This window comes from Gallinula chloropus (assembly GCF_964237585.1).
Source record: "Gallinula chloropus genome assembly, chromosome: 1".
Classification (NCBI taxonomy): Eukaryota; Metazoa; Chordata; class Aves; order Gruiformes; family Rallidae; genus Gallinula; species Gallinula chloropus.
This window is the reverse complement of record NC_140085.1, coordinates 151,441,665-151,462,119: the sequence shown is the minus strand read 5'-3', so window position 1 is coordinate 151,462,119 and position 20,455 is coordinate 151,441,665. Positions and strand designations below refer to the sequence as shown.

At 37.8% G+C, this 20,455-nt stretch overlaps 1 protein-coding gene across 1 annotated transcript in view; it reads left to right on the top strand.

Annotated features, from left to right (window-relative positions):
• Nucleotides 1-20,455, top strand: part of MYO16 (myosin XVI) — a gene marked incomplete at both ends in the record, with an annotated part of 300,019 nt that overhangs the window by 159,198 nt on the left and 120,366 nt on the right. Inside the window, 4 exon segments of the mRNA XM_084276764.1 lie at nt 13,412-13,523; nt 16,891-17,008; nt 17,777-17,848; nt 18,453-18,594. Of these exon segments, the coding sequence (XP_084132890.1) occupies nt 13,412-13,523; nt 16,891-17,008; nt 17,777-17,848; nt 18,453-18,594 (444 nt within the window).

Here is a 20,455-nt window from a genome sequence, read left to right as displayed (position 1 = left end):
TTTGGATGCACAAATCATGAAAGAAGTGAAGTAAATACACAAACTCTTTTGACTGGGAAGGGTAGCTGCTTTCATACAGAATAATGTCAGTGTAACTTCAGTACATTAAGTACCCTGCTCAGATGCAGCCCTTCAAAACGAGTTCTCCGTGTGCAACCTGAAAAGTTTACTTCAGGTTTACAGAGCTTATGAGACTTCGGGAGATTTAATGTCAGAATTAGTTAATTCGTGAACTTTTATTAGGCATGATTTTACTGGGTGGGCTGGAATGATGTGGGAGAAACACACATGCGCATCTATCCTGCACCCCCTTTTGGGCCCTGGGGCAGTGGGAGGCAAGGACGGTCTTGTGAGCATGGGAAAGTGGTCACAATTTCTCTGTAACCGAACCCAGAGTTCAGCATCACGTAATTTGCTGTCTGTGCAAAAAGCAGGACCCTCTGCATACGTTAAGGGATGGCTGCTAGTGATTGATTGGCATCTGGCCGATTGCAAAATAGGAAACATACATAAATACATTTACTCTATTTTAAGTAGAAAGAGGAATATTCTTGGTTTGTACAACCATTGGGTAAAGTTAGACATTGCACCAACTCATATTCATGTATTGTGATAACAATAATTGCATTAACCTGTGATAGTAAAATAAATTTCATTGATTAATTAGTTATATTAATCCATCTTAAACATGTTTCATTCTTGTGTAAATAATGTATATTTTCCAGTATTTTAAACTTCACTACTGTGACTAGTGACTTTTGGGGAGGGGCGAGGGGAGCGCTTATCTTTGTTTTGGCTTAGTTAAAGGTCTTTTACTGTTCAAATAACTTGCTTAGTACTCATACCTGAATACACATGGCCATGCCTGCATGTATGGGAAGAAGAGGGCTTCTTGTAAATCACCTGATTCGAGTGTGATCCATGAACTACCATCAGTGGTTATACGTTTTAACTGGATACTGTTGAAAGTTATAAAGGGGTACCCAAAGAACTTTTAAATTTTAGGTCTGATACTGTGCCTCTTAACCCAGTATGCTTTATGTAATGAATCAGCATTTAAAAAGTAGCAAATGCTGGTGGAGGAATGCCTCCAGGCTCATAAACTTAATGACATCTACCTGGCAACTAGTGCCAAAGTAAATCTGAACACAGGAGTACAAAATTACTCTTGGTTGTAGGAGCAAAGTTCAAACACAATTTCTGAAGCATTTCAGGACGTGGACCGGACCAGTTTGCACTTGCACGCAGACTCTTTTCTTTACATGTTCAGCAGTGCTCAAGAGTTGCTACTTTTTTATCATCATCATCATTATGCTTATTTAATGTATATTGAACTTAAAAATTATGCTTGTAAAGTGATAATTCACAGAACTACGATCTTCTGAGTGATTCTGCCCTCTTAAATACTGAATGGTAAGGGTCAGAGAAACAGCATTACATGTACCCTGCCTTTATTATTTCTTTTAATGTCACCAGAGGTGTGAAAAATTCTGTTTTGACTCACTCCTGTTGTGCATTCAATTTTTTCTTTAATGGAATTATCCTAGATTTACATTTTTATGTACTTTTAGTTACAGAAGGCTTGAGTCTCTTATTTAAGCCTATTCCACAAGAATATCAATATAATTAAAATAAATTTTAAAAAGCCTATCTGATTGTAGCCTGAAGGCATTTGGCATTTTGAGAACAAAGACCAAATGGTAATTTTTCACTTTTCATTTGAGTATATCCACTGTATTGAAAAACTTATGTACTTCATAGCACAGGTGCATTTACATGATTATTTCAAATTTTGTCTCAGGAAAACGACAAGGTAAAACTATTTACTGAATGTAGTTGCTGTTTGCTAATGCACAGGCTAATACAAACTTTCTGTGCTGCATAAAGACACATCTTAACGTGTGATTTCTTAGCGTAGAAAAAGACAAATAAGAGCTTTGGCTATCACCAAATGTGGTGTTTAATTTATTGATATTGGGCTGGTGCTTTACCTCTTGACATTAACAAGGTTATTCCTATTTTTCAAATGCCAGCTTTGGTGCTCAGTTGTGCTACTCATGAGCAGAAATCTTTGCACTTAAATGGTTGGCAGAAATTCCAGCTCAATGCTACTGTGTAACATGGTTCAAAGGATGTAAAATTTGTTCAGACTGGAAGAGGTTTAAAAGCTGGAGACAAAGGTTAAAAAAAAAAGGCAGTAAAATACCTCCCTTTTCCCTCATATGCCCCTCTTCCCTCAGAGGAAAAAAGCCAGAAGCTATTCATTATCAAGTTCTGCAAATGTCGTTTACTTCATTGATGTCAACTGTTTTGCTTTGTCTTTATCTCATTCCTGTTTACATATCAAACAGTGCTAAGTGCAAGGCAGCTTTTCCTCCCTAAGCAGAATACCTTGTCCTCTCATATTCACATAAGAGATCTAAAGAAATAAAAATGTTTGGTTTAATTTCTTATTCGGTGACTTTGCAAATACAGTAGAGATGAGTGGAATTTATTTTTGAAAGGTAATGTCCTGGTTTTATACACTCCACACCCCTCATCCCAACAGTCTTGACAACATTTTATAAAAACATATGTAAATCTACGAAGTCATTCGCTCCCAGTCTGGCAGAACAGTCCTTAATTTCGATGTGTAGTTGTACTTACAGTAAGTCTTGGGATTTAGCGAGTAGTCACAGGAGTGACTGACCTTTTAGAAAAAAATTGGTGTATTGCAGAGAAAGGCTTCACAACTATTTAATGTGAGGGCTGTAACCTGACCTAGTTTCAAGAAAACCGTAAAATATGGCTATATTTTGACATGAACTAACACGTATCTGAGATACTGTAATTTCCACCTTAGTTTAAAGTAAAACTTAACTGATCTGGTAATGTTGACTTTTCAGTGACAAACCACTGTGCTTAATCAGGGCTACTACCCTGAGCACTGATGGGGACCGCAAAGGCAAAAGCCACACGCTTTTCACATGATGGTTCAGGTACATGGTTCACTGGGCAACACTAATGAGGGGAAGGAAGGGATTTACTTTGTTAATCCACGCTGCTTAATGCAACGTCACATTAAGTGACACCCACAACATGCATACTGATTGTATCAGAGCTGGAACCGATTATGAAGTACTGCTTCATCCTCCTGTGGCGCTGGGTCTCTTGAGAATTTTCTAGCAACAAAGCATCAATTAATGGAGATTTTATAATAAGAAAAAGACCAATTAAAACTGGCTTTGATTTAGACAGGTAGAGGGAGAAAATAAGTCTGTGTGGCTCATAGTAGCATGTAGCAGAGACACCTCGGATGGTGCTGTGCAAGAAGTACCCTAGCAGTGTTGGGATGGTGGTCCGTTTGAGGTGATTAGCCTCACTTGTGTTTTCTGTACTACATCTAGGTCACAGAGGTATATCTAGGAATCTTTGTGTAGCACTGCATTGCATTGTGTAGAAGTAATGGTATGATAATGTGATCAGCCTAGAAATTATGTAGGTGATGGTTAGGGCAGCTTCATGTCTTGGTCTCCAGTACTACTTGTCTCCTGCTTTGTCACTTAAATAACTCACCTGCCCTTCTTTCTTCCATAGTGAATTAAAGCTCATCAGAGGGTGTCAACCTATAACTTCGAGTCGTGCTTTTTAATTTTATTATGACACTAAGGTTCAACTGAAATCAGTGAGACAAAGCACGGGTTTCAACTCAGTTTTGTTTTGCTGACATTTGGGACAATATACAGGGGTGGAATCGATCATTAGTCTACTTTGTAGTGCATGTAAACCTGGCAAGAAAAAAAACCAAAACAATCTTTACTTTTTTTCATGTTGTTCCAGTGACCTGAAATCGCTTTGTGTGATGTCATGACATCATCTTCAGAACAATTGCTGAAACATTTTATAGAAGCTAGCACTGAAAGGATATTTGTTTGCGTTCTTTAATGACACATTTTAATTCTGGTCAAGCTGCAATAAAAGCCTTTACAACACCAGAAGTGAATGAATGCTTCCGGTAGGCATATCTGAATCTAGTCGGTGTGAGGGGCTCTCCATTAGGATACAAGCACAGTATTTCCTACCAGTTGCCTACAAAGGTAACTCATCAGCCAGCTCGCACAAGGCAAGCGACAGCTCATTTCTATTTCCTGCCTGTCACCATGATTGCAGAGAATTGGGGTACCTCTGTGTGAGGGGAGAGGTATGCAGAAAATCGTATCTAGGATAAAGATGGTGTTTTGAAACAGCTTGATTTCAGTTCTCTGTTCTGAATTTAACTGGGCAGCACAGAATGGTTTTGGAGAATTATTGCCTGACAGGTTTCCAGGCAACAGCAAAAAATTTTTTTTTTAAAAAACCCTAACCCAAAAGTGTGGATTTTTTGTTCTTTAAGAGAGAACAAAAACATTCTGACTTCTATAAATAAATATGAAGTATCAGGATCTCAGTTTTAATAGCTACTGTGAGTTTTATTTGTACCACATTTTTATCAAAGAAATAAGGCAAAAATAGATAAAATCCAGAATTTCTGAGTAATAAAATGATCTATGGTGACCTGTATTGCATAATAATTGGTACAGTGCCCTGTATTTAGTTAATTATTTGTTTATATTAAATATTTATTCTTCACTGCTTCCATGTGAATCCCTAATCTTGAACTCCCTTTAGCAAAGTAAGTGTGTTAGTGTGGTCAATCGTGCTTGAGTAGGAGTTGAGGCCATTCTGTTTCTCTAAAGGTTATCTAAGAGAAATCCTGAAATCCTGCTAGTAGCAGCAAAATGACACACAGGCAAGTGGATCAGAAGAAGAAAGCACACTGCAAAAGCTGTAATTCTTCACAGTAACCAGTTACCCTGGTATCTCAGAAAAGAGCAGATTATCACATTCCGCTCTTCTCATATGTTTTCCTTTTTTTTCCCCCTCTTCTTTCTTTTCTTTCTTCTTTCACCAACGAAAGGAATATAAACAGGGAAAAATGTTTTCCTTTGCCCTTGGTTTGAAAGGGGCCTCCAGAGATCTGGTCCAACTCTTTGTATCAAGACAGGATCTGCTGTGCAAACAGACAGATTCTTTGAAAATCTATTGCAACAGCTACACAAAGGAAAGAAAAAAACATACTGATTCGTAAGCCAGTGCCAGGACTGTTTTAGCTGTGTTCATATTCATGTTCTCAGTTGGTAGCAGGAAGGTGATTTTATCATTCCTGAATCTTGAAACGTGAGATTTTCTGCCTCCAGATGATGTTTGGAGTAAGCAAAGTTTCTGTAGGGACTATTTTAGCCTCATCTTTTCTCCACTTCGTTCAATGTAAGAACTAATATCTAAATAAAATAAGATTGAACTCACTTAGTGAACACTTTTACCTGGAAGTCTGGTAGAATAAAAATCCTCCCTAAATGTTTTTGTGCAAGAAAGGGTTATTTTTCAGTCATCCTGCTGGACTTATGAATGAATAATTTCATGTATTCCATTTGTTGGCTAGATACAGGAACAAGCAAAGTTGAACGAGCTGGGAGACGGTGGTGGTACTCACAGCACATGTTGTGATAACTACTTTGATACAGCTTGCACAAAATATTCTCCTAAATTTTGGGAGTTTGGTCTTGTGCCTCAGCTCTTTCTAAAGCAACTGATGGAAATCTTGTGACTTATAAATAATACTATTTCTATAGATATTATGAAGATATTAAAAAAAACCACTTTTTTTTCCTAGTCTATAGAGTCTGGAAATTGCCTGATGATAAATTGTTCATATCAGGTTTTCATAAAATTTAATTTCTTTAAAATTTATCTTTTCTGAACATCTAAAAAAGAAAAGACTATTTAGAAGTTGGTGTCCAAATATTTCTTTTCAAGGTAAGAAGACATTTCCTCCTCATAAAATAATAATGCTGTGCTATTTAACTAGGTGAACTAGTGAAATGGGTTGCTGACTTAAGCAGAGGAATTGCAGTGCACAAATGTTCTCTTCCTATTTTGGCCCTTTGTCAGGGCTCTGGTGTTTAAGATTGTTCTGATTTTAAGTATCCCTTCAGATTTTCAAAATAAAATTTATTTGATATCTTATGGTTGTAGGATATATGCTAAATTTTCCTGCAATTTTAAGGGACTGTTCAAAGGTTAAAATAACGTCCCTAACACTTCAAGTCCTACCTTTTCTTGGTCTCCCACTCTCCTTGGGTCAAAATTACGGGTTTTATATACAGTTCAATAAAACCCCCAACATATCTGATAAATAATGTGTTTCATAGGATAATTAATTTTGTTAGGGACTTCAGGAGATCCCTAGTGCACCACCTGCTCCAAGCAGGGCCAGCTGTGAGATCAGGTTGTTCAAAGATTTGTCCAGTCAAGTCTTGAAAACCTCCAAGTGTGTTTGTGTCTCTGGAGCCTTCCCTTCTCTGGGCTGAACAATAATCTTTGCTCACTCACTGTCTCACACGCCGTGTCTCCAGCCCTGACCACTGAAGTGGCCCTCCACTGATACCGCTTCACTTTAGCAACGTACAGTACACTTCTGTGTATTGTGTATGTGTCTGTGTGCACAAATCTGGCTACAATGTTTAGATGTGGTTTAAGAGGGAGTTCTGGGTGGGAGGAAACAACCCCCAGCCTCATGGCAGTGCTCCTGGTGATCCTCACTTGGACGCTGCTGCCCATCTCTGCTGCCTGGGCTCATTGCTCACTTCTTCCCCAGCTCACTGCCTGCGGTCCCCAGGGCTGTTTCCTAGAGCTTCTCACCAGTTCATCGACCTTTATCATTGCAAGGGTTTATTCCTTCCTAAACCCAGGACTTTGCACTTGTCTTTTCTGAATTTAATGAAAATCTTGTTGGCCAATTCTTTTGCATGGGAAGAGCAACCCCACCCTCCACCATATTGGATGGTACCCCCAATTTGATGTCCTCTGCAAAGTTGATAGGAATGCAGTAGCAAAATCCAGAAGTGTGTTTGAAACCATTTTAGTGCTATACTTTCACATTTTGCATCTTCTTGAAATTGGCTCTTTTCTTTAAAATCTGTTTCATGCTGTACCATGCTATTATTCTGTGTCCCTCAGGTCATCTGTGTAAAACAGTGGCATTTCCAAGTGCGTGGTTTTGAGCCCAAGGGAGTGGAGGACTTTTCCTCTTTGCAATATCTTCTCAGTCTTCTGTAGGCCACATTTAATGAACTCTCGCTCTAAGTCATTTTTATGATACATTTTTCTATTGATTTCCTCTGAATTTTCTCTAACTGATCCTTACTTCCCTCAGGTAGGATGCCCAAAATCACACAGAATACTCCACTTGAACCTTTACCATGCTAAGTATTTCAGGCCTCTTATGTTTGCATATGTAAACAAAGGTATTACATATGACTGCTGATTTTCTGCAGTATCAGGGCATACTTGACTCTCAGTTTATGATAAATGCTTTTCTGATGATCCATTGCCTGATCAGCTTTATCTACCTTGAATCTGTACGTTCTCTTATTTTATAACTGTTCTTAGTTGAATTGTGTCTTTATAGTACTCATTCATGTGTGGCGTAATTCCTTGAAAAAATGTGCTTTCATCTGGTCTCTGACACTTTCTCTGACCAAAAATCTAGCATGAATAGCCTTATCAATCCCCTTGCTTTTGAGTTTTTATATTAAAGGTATATTTCCAGTCTGAGCACAGCCCAGAAACTGTAAGACCTCAAATGGGTAAATTGTTCTGAGTACAAGCAATTAGAAAATTAATATTTTTACCTATAACCAGAGCTTGCTTTCTGGAGAGGTTAACTGTGATCGGTGAAATCCTTATTACCAGAAGCAACATTTATTGCACTGAGTTATCAGCTATAATAAAGTTTCACGATTAACTACTAATCTTTATGTTATGTTTCCCTTATATCAAGCTTGCTATAGCTCAGAAAGCTTTACAACAAAATGCAGATGTGTCAGTACTCATCCTCTTATCAGTAAAGGAGTAAAGTAGCAAACAGATAGATGCTGCCTTAAAAAAAATGTATCCTTTTTCCTTCATTATAGAGCTTTATCCTAAATTTTCATAGTGACTTAGAACCACTTAATGATATAATCCCACCAAGAATTCTCTTAATTATTCATGACAACGTATTTACTTCAGGAAAGCCCTGTGAAAAGAAGTGTCCTTCTGGCAAAACAACAGTTCCTCTTCTCCTCTAATTGGAACCCGACTTTAACTGTCCCGACAAAAGGGAATTTCTGATGAAGTGGACTGGACACAACCTACTAATCTCTTCAGACAGCTTCACTGTCAGATATGACCTGAGCCATTATAATGAACCAGATATTTCTGTATGATAAACAGCAATAATCCATATAGGTATGTGGCAAAAAGTAGCTGTTCTTGTCAGATACTTGAACATTTCAAGTGTCAGACTTCACAAATGAGAAGTTGTTAGGTGTTGAGATAGTGGTTTTTTAATGTCTTATCTACTCTTGTTAGTGAAATATGAAAATTTTAAAAATCCTTAGGAAGGCTTGCCACTGCATGGTTCCTGTGACAAGCCTTGGGATCTCCATGGTCAGCATTGTGTACCAAGGTTGTCTTTTCTCACTCAATAGATATAAACAACACAGCTCGAAATACTTAATGGTTAAAGTTGCCTAAAGACTTGGCTAGTGCAAAATATCATTTGTTTATCGACCTTTGTTGGCTAGACATCAGAGAAGTTCCCTATGTGACATACACAAAAAAGCTCAGATCTCCCTTGAAACTGATAACCACAGTCTAGACTTCAATAACTATAGCTGGGAAGTCTACAGATACACTGATTTCATATCAATTTCAGAGCCATATTCCATGACTGGGGAGTAAATCCAGGACCTTTGACTCTGCTTCAAAATATTGTGAAAAACTTATTTTTGAAAGCATGTGGTGTTCCTGAGATTACCACCAAAAGAAGGTGAAACTTCCAAAGTGGGTGGTGCCTCAACATAAGCTAACTGGGAAGTCGTAACTCTTACCTTGGACATGAAACATGAAGGTTCAATATTTCCTCATCCTCTAGATGATTTGAACTCACTTTGAAATGGACTGCCTCACACACTGAGTGGGGAAGCTTCAGGTCTTTTCTGTGGGTCATACTGACTATGAGACAGTAACCAGAAAAGGGATATCTTCCCAAATAAATCCCATAATTATCAGATTCTGAACTTTTATTTTTATCTCTTCACAGATTTTATAAAAAACTAACAGTTCTAATAGGAAAGACAGAATAAAAAGACATTTTCACCTTCTGTCATAATTTTGTGACTCCTGCTTTTTATTTCCTTTGTTTTTCTTGTCAGGAAATGAAATTACATGTGTTTATGTTGAATAAGTAGATTACTTCATTTGATACTAAATTTTATTTGGTTACAGTTCAAAAAGAAGATAAATGAACTTAAATTCAATCCAAATGAAATATTGCTTGGCTGAGTTTTTAGCAGAGCAGCAAACAGGCAACCAAACCTTTCTTTTTATTCTCAGCTCCTTGTTATTTTCTCAACCATCTAAGCAAAAAATATAACTTTAAAGAAAGTTTTTAAATAGTAGGATTATGCAAGAAATTTTGAAATATATATATGTCACAAAAAAGCAGTACTGCTAAGATGACATTTGTTCCTATTGTATTTTTCATATTTGAGATATGTGTATGAAATTATTAAATTTACTGAAGATACCCATTGAATTATCACAAACTATGATATGTAAGAATTATAACCAGGGTTATAAGATAAACAGGTAAGGTAATTGTTGACTTATATGGGCAGTTAATACATGAATAATTGAATGTCACAGTAAGTATTTTTTAATATGATTTGGCACACCAGTCACACCCCTACCTGAAAATTTAATCTATGATGTCATTCAAATGATGATTGAAAAATTCTACAGTATGCTAATCAACATACTGGAAAAAATACTCCCATTGATATTTTCCTCAAAATAGGTTTTTTTTGTTTAATTTTCGAGAGACTAGAATATGCGAGAATACTACAGTGATGCCCGTTAGAACTGTTAGAACTTAAAGGAACATGACACAGACTCTACTAACAGCATAGGTTTTCATAAATGTGATGGCTATAGCACTGTAGTTTGCAATAACAAAAAATGCAAGTAAAAATGATAACAAAAAGCTCCATGGTAGGTTCACAAAAGAAATTTTAAGCAGTTTAATCCATCTTCATCACTAGCAACGCAATTCTATCCTGGCCACTTGAATTTCAAAAGACAAAAATGCACTATAAATATGAGGAAAGCCATACATATTGAAGAAACATTTACATTTTGTGGAATAATTATGTATCTGTCATGAAAAAACGTTTCATTATTATTAGGACTTCTGAGCTATGACACATCTCTTTCCCCATTATTTTTGTAGGAGAGGCAACAATTTAAAATTCATTCTGGACTGGCTCTTAGGCATAAATAGGTGATAGTAATAATATTAATACAAAGTGTATCTCAAGCCCTTTTCATCCTCAGGGCCTTTAAGGTGAAAAGGAGATGCCAGAGAACTGTCTCATAAGCAAAAAAAAATCGTTTATAATTCTATGTAAGTGTCACTCTGTTTCTGAGGTAGCATGAACAATAATTAGAAAAATGTGGTTCCTTGTGCAGCAAATATATATTATAACCCCACTCAGCTAAACTATGTATTTTCCCCATTTTGGGGGAGTTTTACGATAACCATCAACAATTCCAAGTAGCCTATACAATTAATCCATCCTTAATATGCATATACTTTATATTATAAACATGTAACAGTTGAATGTGCATACCCTCATAGCAATTTTCATATTTCATTAGTCCTTAAATAGTTTGGAAGAGGAGTGGGCCTCATGACATGTTATAAAAGAATTTAATTGCTTTTAGACTGGGGAAACTGATTCTAAATTGAATTGCACCTTCGAAAATGTCCAACTGCAGCCCTTTTCAAGGGCACCAGCACATCTGCTGATTAAATCTTCAGGAGATTTATACTGGGAAAGTCAGATTCTTTTCCGACAGGCATGTCCTGGCACATGCTGCAGTTTATGGACGGGTTGTTGGAGCCACAGGCATCTGGTTTGGCAGGTACACAGTTTGCCCCCCTGCTGTATCAGCAAGAAGCGCTTGCGCTGAAGGCAAGAACTGCCGCGTGTTGGTTCATATCACAGATCCGCTCTTTCCTTACGGGGAGAGAGCGTCCTGGGTCACTTTGCTATGCCACTGCCTGTGTTGGTAGTGTTCACACACCCTGTTGCTATGACCATACCCACTAGTACTTTAACTATGTTAAAAAGAGCTAATTACATAGGTTGCTTAAATAACAAGAAGTTTATAAATTTCTCTTGTCAGGGCAGGGTATTTCCTGCTCAGTTCATGGTGAAAGAGACCAAGAGTTGTTTAGGGATAACAGCAGTGAAAAGGGTTGGGGTTTTTTTTCCAGAAATGTCCATAAGCTTCCAACTCCTCCAGCCATTCAACAACAGCTTATTTTGACAGCAGAGAAGTTGCTGCTGTAGATCTCCTAATTATGGATCAGAAATGCCACCAACACATGATGCACCACACTGAACTGGTATAAGCTCACGCAGCAGTTAGTGGAAAATTTTCTGCTGGATTAACCTTTATACCAATAGGTTCCATGCCAGATTTAGTATCAGATGTATTCTCGACTCCCTTTGAAACATCCAGGCAATGTTAAAAACCCCAGGAAAAAAACCCAAACATAAATCTGGCATATACTTTCTATCATCTGCTCTAGCTCATTTGACAACTGTGCTGCCTTTTTGTATCTACCTGATTTGGACCAAATTAATGCTTTTAGTAATCTCAAAGAAATAGACCCATGTCCTCAAAGGTTAGATTAATTCACTGTCTTTAGCTGCTGTGATTTGAGGCTTGTTTGTACTTGAGATCTCTGCTGCCTGATTTCTCCTATGGGTGCAAAAAGTCCTTATACACCCAGGCAAACATTTTTCCTCCCCATCATTCTTCCTCTGCCTGCCTGCTGGGGCAGCTTACGCCATTATTATTCCAAGGGAAATCCACACTGGCAAATCCAGTGTCAATTCACTGAAAATGCCCTCTGCATTTCATTGCATATACCTCATAAACCTCATTATCTATTAGAAAAGTGCAAAGACTAAATCACTCTTCCGTGTGTTTCTGAAAGCTATGCACATTCACATAAAAGGTCACCTGGACAAGACTACCACCCTTACCTAGCGTGTTGCCAGACTCAGTGGTAATAGGAGTTTTGTTTAGAAACTGTGTCCCCTCTATAGTGAGATTAGAATAGGATTGTGAACAAGATTTGTCAGAAATTAAACCAGTATTGTTTCCCATCTTCATGTGACAGACCAAACATTATTAGAGAGCAGAATAGCTGTGGGGAGTTCTTGTGGTGATAATTGTGGTAAAGGGATGAGGGGTGGAGTGTGTGTAAACTGTCCACCCTTGCTGGTGGTGTGATGATGTTATTTTGATTTAGGTATGAGGGATTCTTTTGTTGATGTAATTGACGTTTGTGAAGACTGTAAATGATGTAATGAGTGTTCATTGTAATGTTAATGATAATGTAATGATACTGATAGAAAAAGTTATGTTTTTACATTATTGGCATGATGTAATAAAAAAAGATCCATAAGATAACCAGGCACCTAATTTTTACTGATTTCAGCTGTATGAAGATATCTGAATACTTTTTCAAATCTGTCCCACAGATATATATCAAAGAGTATCCAAACTGTTGCAAAGGTTAGGTTGCTGCTTTGTTCAACAGCCTGTTGTACTGTAGTTTCTGAATCTTCCATTTTGCGTTACTACCTTTTATGTTGGTTCTGTTTTGCCTTTCCTGAGTTAGCTGCTGTGCTAAATGTCTCCCTCTTGCTCTTCTAATCATTTCTTTCAGGAAGGTTTGTAAAGTGTCCTTTTGCTTCACTGTGTGCAAAGCAGTACAGCTCTAGGGCTGTACGCCTGCTACTCTATGTACTTAGTTACTACTTTGTTCTAAGAGATGCTGAGTAAACCTGCCACCCTTTCAGCTGCTAAGGGAGTGAATGATCAACATGGGGCCAGGCAGATAAGAGCTGTTCTGTTCTTTAGCCAGCAGGAGGGGAATTTAAAGCAGCCAGAGTTATCAGAGGATGTCCTCAAACCTATCTTCTGAAGGGGAATCTCTGGTAGTGTGAGAACGGCAAAACTCAGTGGTATAAAATAGATCTGAAGTTTTAGCTTGCGTGTAGGACTGAAGTTGGCCAGGGAGAGCCTTGGGCAAAAGCTTCAGGAAAGAAATGCAGACCATTCTGTCACTGCTACTGTTCTCTCCAAAGGTTGAGAAAAATCTGCAATAAACCTCTGGTTTGAAGGGCGAAGCTGGCTTTTAACCTCAAAAACTTTTATTGTGCACTGACCTTGTAAATCCTGTGTGTGCTGTTTTTCCTCTGTGCAGGTATCTAAGCCAGACTCTATTGGAGGAGACGATGTTAACAGCCAACCCTCAAAACAGGGAGAAATTAGCTGTATTAAAACAAGCTCTAGGTGCTATAGGATTCAATAGCCTGGTAAGTTAAACAAGCTTATATTATTTGTGGCTAAAATCACCATATTAATTAGTTAAAAGCAGAGAATAAGGAACTCACACTCATAACATTTTTTCTGAGGGAGAAGTGCCTTTCTGTCTTTTTTTTCCTATTGCTTAAGACCTTGAAACAATATACAGTACTAGTTCACTCCAGGGAAATTACTGTAATCACTTTTAATTAGATACAGCACCAACAATGTAAATCTTTTTCATTCTTAAAGATTCACAAAACAGCTTCAAGGTATAATACTCTGAACAATTAAATTACATAGATAAAAAGAAACAATCAAATCCCATATGACAGAAACCTCATAAAACCCACAGGAATTTTTTCCTCATCCTGATTATCTCCCTGTCCCTTTTAATTTTGTAAAACACAGATTCCAAATGCCTTTGCTAGCAGTACATGAATAAAAGCAAATACATATTTAGTTACACAAAATTAGAACTGGCTAACTTGAAAGAGCTGACTTAGCCCCAAAAAAGCAGCAAAAAGGTAGGTCTGGTGTTTGTCTTTAATCCTGTAGAACTAACGAAAAAGATAATTTGGCAAATTAATCAGGAAATGGTTCTGGAGGACAAAGATTTAAGGAGAACCAAGAGAAATGGAGGTCTGAGTATAAACTCTGTCATTCCCTTTAGGATACTAGAATATTTTGCAGACTCTGTATTGTATTTCTTACATCTGTATATGCCACCTAACACACTGTTGCTGGGACACTTCTGCAAAAATATATGCATAAGCAACAGTAGTTCTAGAAGGAGGTAAAAACTTCTTTGCCCCTACATGATATTTAGCTTCAAAAGAAAACATCAGAGGAGGAAGTTAATGAGACAGTATGCTAGATTATCGTAAGGGATGACAGATGGGCAACAGTTTTAATAAAAAGGGATAAAAGAAAAAAAAGTGACCCCAACGAAGCTGTTATTTAGATGTGAGGTAGGCTTCTGTGGTGATGGTACATCAGGACATCATGTAGTTGCTTGGCATTCCCTAGTTAAGGTAGTAATAAACATTCTTTGGTATCCTATGCCACCTGTTAATATAGAGAATGGATTTTTCTTCAGGAATGCTCACATGGCCACCTACAAAACTCATCACATCTATATGTGACAGAATTATTCATTACTCGCCATGACTCACCTCTAGCCTTCCAGTGGCAGAAGTTCCAGACAGTTCTGCCTTTTAGCTCAGTGCTCACATATGGGTAAATTTCTCTATTACCCTTTGTGTACTATAGATAAAGGGGTTTAGCCCATAAATAAATAATTGACCACATAATGAACAACATTTTAGAAGCCTGCAGAAACTGAGAACACTTTGCAATGAAAAACACAGTATTCTTTTGTATCCAGCACTTCACTTTGCACAGTTCTTTAAAGGAAGTAAGTTGTCTCTCTCCAAAAAGTGTAAACCATCTTCAAGACTCCTATAAATCTAGGCAGCATTAGAATAGTCATTTAGGAAGCTAAAAGTCTGTGAAACTCCAGAGTACTGCAGGCTGATCTCCTGTGCTGGAGCTTAAAGTACAATATGTAGACAAAACACATCTCCTGAAATTTCTGCCCATTGCGTACATGGAAAGGTCTGTCTGCATTGTTATTCCTTGACCTGCTAACTACATTTAATCATGGAGTATGTGATCTTTTTGAAGAACTACATAAAAATTCTTTAACAGTCTTTAATGGTGTCTTGCAAAATATGTTAATGTTTACTAAAACAAAGTTGAGGGAACAACTAATGTATCTTAGAGCACAAGAAGAAGGTGTTTGAGAAACTGGAACATGAACTAAACCCAAGGCCTTACCAAAATCACCAGAATAAACAGCCATCCCAGCCTCCTGCAATTTGGAGCCATACAGTCATCCCCAAACCTGTTCTGAACAAGTGAACAGACAAGCAAGAAGCACACTGTACTGGTGTGCCTAAGAGGCCTTCCCAAGAAGCAGGGGTATAGCACCCTGGTTTGATGATTCTTCTGTTGTAAGAGCTATTTTATTCAGGCTTTGCATGTATAAATTGCTCTTTTTTAATCTTCAGCTTTGGTGCTGTGTAATAATAGAAACATATGCAGTTGCCCTAATTGCATCTATCTCATACAGTAACAAATTGAAGTACTTGTCTTAAAATGTAGTTTAGAGAATCAAACTTGCTCAAGCAGCACTGGAGGTGCTGTAGTCTCTGTTCCAGAAAGACTGGAGTTTTTTAATGTCTTCTGATGAAGAGTGTATTTATTAGAGAATGGAACAAGAAGAAAGAAGGTTGGGTTTTTTTTGACCTGTTGCATTTGAAAACTGATGAAAAGTCATCCAAGCTTGGTTTCAATGTGTTCTGAATTCATTGCAGTCACCTAAGAATAAAGGGCATGGACTAGCTAAGTATTTAATTTATACTGTATTTTTTACTCTTATCCTGCAAATTCCGGTAAGAGAGACTTCTTACTGTCACTTCTACTGTTTCAGTAGAATCAGGCTCCAAATACAGCTTTTCAAAAATATTTCAAGAATTAGCAATTACCCTTGCTGTGCATAATGCCATGTAATGCTGTAAGGGATATCAGGTTTCCTGGTTTATACTTTTAAAGGAATGCCATGGTTACATAACTGACTTCACAAAATCTTCCAAAAGGCAGACGTCGTTTTCTTAGCATTTTTGATTCATATTTCATGGATAATTTTTTTTTGCTTGAATTTCAAAACATAAACCAAACAAAAACAGCAACAACAAAAAAATTAGTTCTTGCTGTGGTAAGAAAGATGTCTGTACCTAAGGACAACTGTCACAGCCTTAGAGGCAGCAGGACATCATGGGGGGTGCATGCAACCATGGGGGGGGGGAAGGTGTGGATAGGGGAGGTTGCTTTTGTTTCTCTCAGACCTTAACTACAGCTTTTACTGCCAGGAGCCTGTTACAGTTTAGAGCTAGACACTTTGTTTGTGAATGCCGTTGGCTGAGGTAAAAACAAACCTTGCTATTCCCAGATACAGAAATTATCTTGATGGAAATTCTCTATGGAGAAGATATATTTATTTCTTGCAGAAATAATGCATCCATTAAGGATACTTCAGTATTTTTTATCACATTCTGAAAAACTTCCTTAACTCAGCAGTTAAAGGGACTTACCATTAAAAAAAAAAAATAAAGTAAACTTTTATATCCTTGCTGGGTTGCAGTTCGATTTCTAAATCCAAATTCGCTGTTAATAGTTCACACATGAATACTTTTTAATTTATCAAATGTCAGTGATGCCAACTTCTAGAATTTGTATTTTTGTAAAGCATTGCCTTTCACTGGTGTGCCCAACAGATCTCTTCTTTATCTTTAATTCTGCATCAAATATGTGCAGGAGGTGGAGAACCTGTTTGTAATTCTCTCAGCAATTCTGCATCTCGGAGACATTCGCTTTACGGCTCTGACAGACGCTGAGACAGCACTGGTGTCAGACCTGCAGCTCCTGGAACAAGGTCAGTGGGATGTGTGTGACCTTGGAGTGCTGCCCGTGTGGTCCCACAGCAGGGCAGTTGCGCTGAGCCACCGACAGATGGAATCATAGTTCCAAGGACACACGGAAAAAAAATCTGACTAAAATTCCTAAGTTACTGTGGGGAGAGTATCCAGTTGTCTCAGACGCTTTATAAGTGGCACATTTTTCCGGGATGAAATGAAATAGTAGTATTGCAAAATATCTAATTCAGTGTCATATTTAATGCTAGAATTCGCCAGAAGGAATTGTACAGTGCACTTTGTGCAGTCTTTTAAAATGCTCTTGTGCTGCTTGTCAGCAGCTGACCCAATTTGCATTGAATTGAATTCCTTACGTTCAAAATCTATGTCTTAAAAGGGTCTCTTGTTTTCATGCTTTGAAGTTTGCCCTCTTGGTCACCAACAAATCTCCTCAAAGTGGCTTATGGATACAGAACGTCAATAAGTAGCATACCTTAACTCTAATACCAGAAAGTCTGCCAAGCCCTGGGGAAAGTCGGGAGTGATCTTTAAAGAGGAAAGAAAGCTGTAATGTAATACACAGATTCGCTCAAACTTCACAAAGTGCTGATTATAGTAATCCGATTTTGTATGTTGATTAATTTTGATTATTCCTGTGACAGCACTCTCTAATGTCTGGGGTTTTCGCTATTAAAACAACAGTGTCTACATAAGAAATTCTGTTATAAAAGATAAAACATGGAGTAGAGCACAAGTCAGACTGTCTTTAAATTCTCTTTTCATTTCAGTGGCAGGGATGCTGCAGGTTTCACCAGATGAGCTTGCTTCAGCCTTAACAACTGATGTTCAGTATTTTAAAGGTAATCATTTCCAAGCTTATATTCTCATAGATCAGACCTGGTGGCATTTTGGTCCTTCTGAGCTGAAAATTTTAAAAGCAGACTGGTTTTGTTTCTTGTTTATTCAGTGGTCTTGTAAATTCTGTCTCTGAGGAATATGTAGGATTATCTGCCGAGCAATAAGTCAGTCTGGGCCAGTGAATTAGAAATGCCTTTGTAATAATGCAGCTAAGCAGTTTCACAGTCTGACACTGATGGACTCCTCACTTGATTAATCTTACAGAAGTGTGTCAATATAACAGATCAGGTATCAACGATAAGCACTACAGTCAACAAGAGAGTGCTAAAAAAAAAAAAGATAAAAAAGTTTTGTAAGAGTTCATTTCAGCAGTCCATGAGGGTTCTGTGTGGTACACATACCCTTTTCTAGTGAAAAGAGGACAAAGATAGAGGTGAGTGTTGACAGTCTTCTCATTTTTTAGTGAAGGCTTCAGGAAAAAACTAACAACACGTAAATATTTGGCATTGGAGAAGTAAAAAGTGTGGAAGGACTTGCTGTAGCTACAGTGACTTAAGGCGAGCTTGACATCATGCTTTTATCTTCATTTTCTGCTTTCTCTCTTAGGAGACATGATTGTACGGAGGCATACTATAGAGATTGCAGAATTTTACCGGGATCTCTTGGCAAAATCTCTGTATGGTCGTTTATTTAGCTTTTTAGTCAACACAATCAACTGCTACCTTCAAAACCAAGATGAGACTGGAAGGTAGGAGTGCCATTACAAACTATTAGGTGTGCCATTATCTGTTCAAATCCAGATCCATAAAAGAAACTTAATTCTATCATCTAAAACATTTTATGATAGCGTGACAGTGATGCTTGGATCATTAAATCACTGGACATTCATTCAAATAGTTTCCTTGGTAACATATTTCTTTCTTTATTTTCTTATGTGGTGGGACATGGTACTTTATGCAGAAATCTAGATTGGTGGTTAGAATTAGTAGCCTTGTGAGAGTTGACAATACAGAATGAGCTAAGTCTTTCAACAAACAAAAATCTACCTGATGATTTTTGGTGCAGAATATTTTTGTTTTGATGATTAAGGGCCTGGAGCATCTCCCCTACGATGAAAGGCTGAAGGAACTGGGGCTATTCTGCCTTGAGAAAAGAAGACTCAGAGGGGATCTCACTAATGTTTATAAATACCTGAAGTGTGAAACACAGAGGGGAAATGGGCAGCCTCTTTTCAGTGGTCTGTGGGGACAGGACAAGGGGCAGTGGCTTCAAGTTGGAGCACAGGAAGTTCTGCACCAACATGCGAAAGAACTTTTTCACAGTGAGGGTGACAGAGCCCTAGGACAGGCTGCCCAGGGGGGTGGTGGAGTCTCCTCTGGAGATATTCAAGACCCATCTGGACCCCTCCCTGTGTGACCTGTCCTAGGGAACCTGCTTTGGCAGGGGGGCTGGACTGGATCTCTTGAGATTCCTTCCAATCCCTACAATCTGTAATTCTGTGATTCTGTTTTCTCCCCAAAATTACGATAGGGAGTTAAAAAAAGTATTTTGTTCAAAGGCTTTCAAATGAATGTTTAAACTTCACTGAGTTACATGTTTTAAGAAGTTTCTGGATGTCTCTAGGTTATCATCTACTAAATTCAATGGTGTTTCTATCCTGTGTGCCATGTTACAAAAAATGAATGCTAATTAATGTGTGTCAGTGGAGCGGTCAAGAAACAAAACAAGCAGAAGACCCACCCAGGAAAGTCTCAGTAAAATCAAAGTGGCAAACTCAGACAGTAGACCTAATTAGGTGATTATATACGTGTGGCTTAACCAAGGTTCAACATCTCACATGCTCAGAGGACGTTTCTTATGAAAGCTAAGTACATGATGTCTTGGTGTTATTAGTAAATGGAAATCCACAAAAGACAGATACAGAACTTTCAACAATTAATACCTATTTTTTTGCTATATCATGTCTGCACTGGCTTCATAGGAAGAATATATATCAAGTGCCTTCTTTTGGAGTCGAGAGTTAGGCAGCATTGCAATTTTTTTTTTTTTATTTCTATCCTATTTGTAGAGAAATTAGTAATAAATCACATTACTTTTAGCTAGCAGAAAAGCTACCATGCCTGAGAAACTCAGACTTACTGCTCGTAAAAGCTTTCTGTCGTTATATATTCCACCAAAGTGCCAAGTTTCCTGCTGGAGGCAGAAGGGAAGTTTGTCAGTAATATGGAATGGCTTTAGTTGTCTGTTTCTGATTGTACAGCCCCTTACGATTGCAGGCACCTGGACAAACAAGCTACTGCAGCTTTCCAATCCATATCCTAATGTGAAATACTGTGTTTATAACAAGGAAGGGCCATGGTGTGTGGTCACATTCATTTGTTCCCCATTTATTCCTGGGACTTATGGAACAGAGGCTCAGTGCATATCTATGGCAGACAATAATGCATATTCCTAATTACAGTGATCTCATTTGTAGGAAGAAATCTAGAATCAGTACATTAAAAATCTATTAAATCTATTAAAATAATTTGAAATAATTTTTCAGTGTGTAGTTTTGCAATTTTGAAATCATATCTCATGATATTTCAGAACAGGTTTGTTGTTCAGTA